The 6,969-nt window shown below is 51.1% G+C and overlaps 1 protein-coding gene across 1 annotated transcript; it reads left to right on the plus strand.

Moving 5' to 3' along the window:
- Nucleotides 1-5,593: 5,593 nt before the first annotated feature.
- LOC137156280 (ribonuclease-like) lies at nt 5,594-6,184 on the plus strand. Its single transcript, XM_067552996.1, has 2 exons — nt 5,594-5,641; nt 5,741-6,184. Exons 1-2 carry the CDS (start codon nt 5,594-5,596, stop codon nt 6,182-6,184), a joined length of 492 nt encoding a protein of 163 aa, XP_067409097.1.
- Nucleotides 6,185-6,969: the final 785 nt, after the last annotated feature.

Raw genomic sequence — 6,969 nt, forward strand, 5'->3', positions numbered from 1 at the left:
AGAGAAAAATGAAGGAAAGTAGATCCCCTACTTAGCGGGAAGGGAGAGCTAATCATGGATGACATCAGGAAGCCTAAGGTGTTTAATGTCTGTTTTGCTTTCTGTCTTCACTAAAAAGGTTAATGGTGACCAGATACTCATCACGGTCAATATTACCCAGGAGCAAGGAACACAAGTCAGAACAGGGAACGGATAAGTTAAAGAATATTTAGATGAATTAGGTGTATTCCCGATGGCAGAGCCTGATGGAATTCATCACGGGCGACTTAAGAAACTAGTTCCAGAGGGGGAGCCGTGTTAGTCTGTATACAGCAAAAACAATGAGAGTCCTGTAGCACTTTAAAGACTGACACATTTAATTTCTGCAGGCATAAGCTTTCGTGGGCTGTAACCCACTGCCATCTGATGACGTGGGTTACAGCCCACGAAAGCTTATGCCTGCAGAAATTAAATTTGTTAGTCTTTAAAGTGCTACAGAACTCTCGTTGTTTTTAAGGAACTAGTTGATGCAATCTTGGAACCGTTAGCAATTATCTTCGAGAGCTCATGGCGGATGGGCGAGATTCCAGAGGAATGGAGAAGAGCAAACACAGGATCTACCTTTAAAAACCGAAACAAAGACCCAGCAACGTATAGATCAGTCAATGTAACTTCGATACCTGGAAAGATATTGCAACAAATGATTAAACAATGAATTTGTAAACTCCTAGAGGATAATAGGAATAGAAGGACTAGTCAGGATTCATGAAAAACAAATCATGTCAGACCAACTAATTTCATTCTTTGACATGCTTACTTGCCTCATTGAAGGGGGAAAGCAGTAGAGATGATATATCTTTATTTTAATAAGGCTTTTGACACAGTCCCACATGACATGCTCATTAGCAAATGTGTTCTACATGAAATTAGCATGAGATGGCTGCACAACTGGCTGAAAGACTGGCCTCAAAGACTAATTCTCAAAGATTCACTGTCAGACAGGGAGGACGAATCGAGTGAGGTGCTGCAGGGGTCAGTCCTGGGTCCGATGATGTTCAACACTTTTATTAGTTACTGGGATAACAGAGTGGAGAGTTATTCGCAGATAACACTGCTCTGGGAAGGGCTGCAAGCACTTTAGAAGACAGGATAAGAACTGAAAACAAATTAGAGAACTGGGTTTGAAATTAAGAAGATGAAATTTAATAAGGGCAAGGGCACTTAGGAAGGAAAATCAAATGCACAACTATAAAATGGGGAACATCTGGCTCGATGGTAGTACTGCTGAGAAGGATCTGAGGGTTATAAAGGGTCACCATTTGAATGTAAAGAGGCCTGGGGCAGAATTTGATTATTTTTAAATACAATTTTGATGGATAATATCAATATTTTTAAGCAATTTTTCCGTTTTTATCTGCTTTAATTTTCACAGTTGTGGGAAATGATGGGGGTGTCAGTCAGTGGGGCTCAGTCAATAATTATTTAATGACAGTTCAAAAAGTTAAGTCTCTATAACCATGAAAACACATTCTGTTGACATCAAAGTCAAAACAGATAAAGTACATATCCTTGAAACTAACTCTCATAAGATCTCAGGTAGCATTTTCCTTATTTTTCCTATCTGTAAACGTTGGTCATTATCAATGAAAGAGCATGCAGTTGGACTGCACTTAGTATCTAATAGGGTTCGTTAAGTATCTATGACGCCCCTGAGGTTGGCAGTGCAGGAAGAGCTTTGCTCCAGTCTCACCTTTCTTCGATCTCCGAATGTCCCATTGACTTTGAGGAAGAGATCTCAGCTCAAGAGGACTCCGTGTCTGACACTTGACATCTGGATCCGACCCCCTGTGGGCAATAAAGTGTACCTAGACCTGAGCAGATTTCTCCCATCCCACTGCTGGTCATTTGGCTGAAGACAGGGAAAGAAAGGTTACTCAAAACCCTAGGGAGATTTGAGCTCACAACACGCCGTATATAAGACCAGGGCTGGACCCATTTGAGTTACTCTACCACAAGTCCAAGCCTTTCCTCTGAAGTCATCTGCATCTAACCCAGGTGCACGGTGCTTGACTCTGGTATTCTGGAAGGACCCTTCAAGCTGAAACCTTAATGTCCAGACAGCTGTAGCCCTGGAGAAAGACCAGGAGTCCAGCCCTCCTGCTCTGTCACACTAGACCCCATTCCCCTCCCAGGGCAGGGGGAAGGACCCAGGAGTCCTGATCCCCAGCCTCCCTACTCAGGTCCCAAAATCTCACCAAAAGGGAGAGGATGAGTGGACAAATTTAAACTGAAGGGTTGTAATAGGGACCAAGGTGACCTACTCAGTAAAACTAGGACATGAATTAGTTCCAAAGTCTTTTTAAGAGTCCTCATCTGCATGGTAATGACAGCTGGTGGCCTCTTCTCCAGCACAGCAGCTCCATCAATTATCCCAGCTGAGGTTGCTCAGGGCAAAAATCCTCATGACTTCAACAACCCCTCCCTCCCCCCCCATATTTCTCCCAGTCTTCAGAGATTCCCACAACTGGATGAGCACGGATGGAAGCAGAGAGAGAGAAATGAGCATATATGGGGATGGCTGATAGAAAGAGAGGTGTTTCTATTCCCTGCCCAAAAAAGAAAACCCCCAAACGCTTGTATCTGTGAGTCACATCTTCTCGTGTCTCACGCCAGGCCTCATGTGCAGGTTGTCCTCACGTGTATTTGAACCACTTGCTTGTGTGCGTCTTGCGTGTCTCATGTTATATTTCTTGTGCGTGTGTTTGTGGGTATGTGACTCTTGCTTGTGTGAGTCAGAGACTTGTCTGTCCCTGGTGTTGTCTCCTGCGTGTGTTTGTGTCTCTGTGTGCATTCCTCTGAGTGTCTCTTTTCACCTTCCTTCCCCTGCCTGGAGCCAAGGAAGAACAAGACAAAAATTCCAACCCAACACAACCCAACCTTTTCCTTGTAAAAATTCCAGACGTGGCTTCGGTCCCAAGGGAAAATAATTTCCACCACACATCTGTCAATCTCTCTCTCTCTCATTGTTTTCTTCTCCATTTGTCTCTCCTTCTTTCTTTATTAAAATTCCACGGGCAGGTTTCTGCCCCTCACAAATAGAGCTGACACCCAGTGGGAGCTCATCTTCCATCAGAGAATCACTCTGATCCTTCAGGGAAAGAATCACATATCACTTAGATGCCGGGATGCTCAATATTCGTCAGCCCATCTCATCCAGGGTCAGCGGGTCTACATGGCTCCCTTTCCAAGCAACCGTCTAGCATTGCAGTAAAAGAGGCCCGTGTCCTCTGCCTGCCACCTTCAATTCAAAGTGATTTAGTCACCTAGTTTCTCAGTAACTTTCATGGCATTCCATGATGCACCGAGCTGAGGGGCAGGGCTGGGGCGGGTGGGGAGCTGTTGCAATAATCTAGCCTACAAATTCACCCTGATCTTAAAATCAACAGCGCTGAATAAAAGTTAACGAAATCAGCAACCCCATATCACAGCCGAAGTGCGGAGCTGGAAAATGAGAGCCTGAGACATGAGGTCTCGTATAAGAGGCCGGATATGAGGCCTGTGGCCTGAGCGGAAGTAATGGGCAAGTCCTGCTGTTAGAAAGCAAAGTTAGCAGAAGTCAGGCTGTGAAGGCTGGCAGGCCCACAGTCACTGGCTGGTATTGCAAACACACACATTTCAAAGAAGCGCTAGGGACAGAGCCCTCATTCAAGCACAATCCAGAAAGGTACCAGAAAATCCCAGTACCCCACAGATAACGAAGGCCCCTCAGAATGATAATATGATGGAGAGATGTTGTGAGCGAACCATCTGGTACAAGGTAAAGGGTGTTGTCTTACCACGTCAGAGGGTGGCAACTACACACGTCAAAGGGGCAATACACAACTTGTTTGTGGCAGTGTATAAAGGAGGGTCTCAAAGGGAGTGTCTTTGTCTGGCCGAGTGGGGAAGGGAAAGTCCCGCCGGTCACTGAGCGGGTCCATTGTCCCGGGCACACGTGTATTCAGTGGACTTGTAGCATCTATAAGATGCTTTTCACTGCGCTCCACTGGCAGTAAACCTGGCCTGGGGCCTTGGTCACTGAAACGGATCTCTGGTCTTCTTGGATAATCCGATCGCGGTTTGGTGTCTCGGCTACCTGCGCAGAGCTGGGGCAGCACACGCATCGGGAGAACTCACGCAGCCCAACGCCTGCCAACAGAAATCAAGAGACCGAAATCGGCGTCTGGGAAATTAGGCCTAACTGAGGAACAAAATAATGAAGGGCTGGGTTGTTCTGCCCATCGCTCCCTTTCGGGAGCGGCTCGTAAAACCAAGGGCCTGGCCTGTGTTTCTCCAGCTCTGAGGCTGCAGGAGAGTCACGCCAGAGACGCAAGCTGCATTTTCTCTCTTTTTGCTGCGCTTCTCTTCCCCCCCCCCCCGTGTGTGACTGTCGGGTTTTGTCTTCCAGGAACGAGGACTGGGCTTCCCCAAAAACGCCAGCGCCAGCCCATTGCAACTAACGTCTCCTCTTCCCCCCAAAAGCACGTTTACTCCTTGGTGCCGAGGTCTCTGGCTACCACCCCCCGAAACCTCGTTTAACCCCGTTTAAATCCTGCACAGTGACAGGGTCGCGTTAACACCACTGGCTCTCTGTCCCAGACATGGGCCATCTCGATGACTGCAGCACAGCCCAGGGCTGGGATGGCCAGGGGCTGTGGGTCGGGATTGGGGGGCACCGGCAGAGCTGTGCGCTCCCAGGCAAGAAAGGTGCTAGGGGGTGAGGACTCAGCGTACGTCTGCAGCTCAAACGAAGGTGCGATTGCAGCACGGGTGGGTGTTCCTACGCTAGTTCCCCTCTCTAGCTGGCGTGACTAACCACAGCAGTGGGGACACGGTGGCATGGCCTGCAGCACTGTAAGTACCCAGGGTCCCTGGCGGGCTGGCACCGGGGCAAGTATCCCAGGGTGAACTCTGCACTGGCTGTTATCATTACTCACACTAGTGAGATAAAAGCTGGCACGGCTCTGCCCACCCGCACCTTTGCCGGCTGGGAAGAAACCCCCTGAGATGCTTTGGGGGCACCCAGCTCTCTGGCAGGACCGGTGCTGTGTGATCCTGCTCCTGCCCTGCCTGCTGGGCCACTGCAGTTAATTGCTACCTGCTGTGGCGTTGTGCTATCTCGACTGTTTATTGGACCTTCTCGTCCCATTCCTCCCCGTCCACGTCCGGCCGGGCTCTATATAACCCATCTCCAAGCAGGACGGAGGCTCAGGGTGAGATTCGACTCTGCAGCAGCTGGGATCCGTCGCTCTGACAACAGCGAAGACACAAGGACTTGGGTGAGTTGACGGAGATCCCAGCAGCTGGCAGAGAGGAGAGAACAGGGCTGCGTGGGGCAGCGACGGCCGTGATTGTGTCTGGGAGGCAACGCGGTCTAATGGTTAGAGAGGAGAAGCCGGAGAGTCGTGGTTCCTGGATTTACTCTCTCCCCTTCTGGGTGGGGAACAGAGGGTTACAGGGGGAGGGGGCTGATCTCAGCTGCACTCCGTGCAGCACCTGGCACAATCGGGAACCCATCTCAGGCAGAGTCTAAGACCCAGGACGCCTGGGTTCTACCCCTGGGTCTGGGAGGGGGATGGCGCAAGGGGCAGGAATATGGGAACCATTCTGCGGGCAGGATGAGGTAGGAGTGAGAAAGGTTTGGGCCCAAGAGGTCCCATGCAGGAGGCAGGTCCCCGCCCCATGCTGTCCCCATCCATCTCCCCCCTTCTCCCCACTGCAGGTCGATCCAGCACCAGACATGGCCAGGGCCATGAGGAGACCCCGCCCCGCCCTTCTGTTGACCCTCGCCCTGCTGGCCGCCAGCCTGGCCCCGGCCCACGGGCAGCCATGGGCCAGTCTGAACAACTTATTCAATAAGTATCACGTGGATGTCCTGCCAAGCCCCGGCTCCGACCTCAACGCCTACTGCACCGGGATGATGAGGGACCGGGGGATATTCTTGAAGCCGGTCCACACCTTCATCCACGAGCCCATCCCAGCCATCAATGACGTCTGCTCTGGGGGAGGGACGCCCATCTTCGGCGGCCTGCGCCGCAGCATCGGCTTCTTCTCCACCACGACCTGCACATACAACCCGCTAAGCGTCTCCTACAGCGGGACCCTCATTAACCGCAAAATCGTCCTCGCCTGCTGGAACGGGCTCCCCGTGCTATACGTGGAGTAGCGGGAGGGGGACCCTGCCACCACGCCTCACCCCCGCTGTGTCCCGTCCACACCCAGCACGGCCGCCGGCTCTCCACCCGCCTCTGAACATGGGTCCAGACCCACTTCCCATTACACACTATAGCTGCCCCTTCCCCAGGCCCAGGGTTAGATACAAGCTCTGCTTCCAGCCTCCTTTGCTCCAACCCATTATGCGTCTCTCATCCCAAAACGGGGACTGGCCAGACAGACGTAAATCTTCACCCATCTCCGCCTTTAGGAGGAGCCAGGAGAGAAACCCCTGCCGAGTCCAGCATGACAATGGCTCCAATTAAAGGTCCTGCATTGGGGATGGAGCAGGGGGTGCCAGCAGCACTCACCCAGCCTTCAGCCATGAATTCGGGGTGACACAGAACAGGGTCCTTCCAGCTCAATCCCAGTTTCCTCGGGGGAAGAAATCTGCCAAAGAGAAGAACTTTCTCAGAGACAAAGTTGGCTCGTGACCATCCTAAATTAGCGGCTCTGGATCTGAAAAAGTTTTTCTATGGCTCCTTTCTTTGGCAAATTTCTTCCCCTGAAGCCCAAACCTGCATTCATCCACCATAAGACCCGGGACCTCACACCCAGGAAAAGCCACTCGCCTAGACCCAGGAGCCTGGCCGCTGGAGCTTCCCCTGTTTCGCTCCTCCCCGATGCCTTTCTCTGCATTCATGCATGCCTGTATCACTGCCATCTGCTTCCTCCTGGCCATTTGTCGCACACAGTGTCACCGAACTTCGCTCGGTTCAAGGCAGTGTTTTCTCATTT

Source organism: Emydura macquarii, unplaced genomic scaffold (assembly GCF_026122565.2).
Source record: "Emydura macquarii macquarii isolate MOO-44397 ecotype Brisbane River unplaced genomic scaffold, CSIRO-AGI_Emac_v2 contig_1417, whole genome shotgun sequence".
NCBI classification, from domain to species: Eukaryota; Metazoa; Chordata; order Testudines; family Chelidae; genus Emydura; species Emydura macquarii.

What these genes read in the sequence shown, in the direction of transcription:
- LOC137156280 (XM_067552996.1), top strand. Translation starts at nt 5,594, where the DNA reads ATGGCGCAAGGGGCAGGAATATGGGAACCATTCTGCGGGCAGGATGAG. An exon ending in CATTCTGCGGGCAGGATGAG is followed by an intron (nt 5,642 to 5,740) that starts GTAGGAGTGAGA and finishes TCCCCACTGCAG; the next exon opens with GTCGATCCAGCACCAGACAT.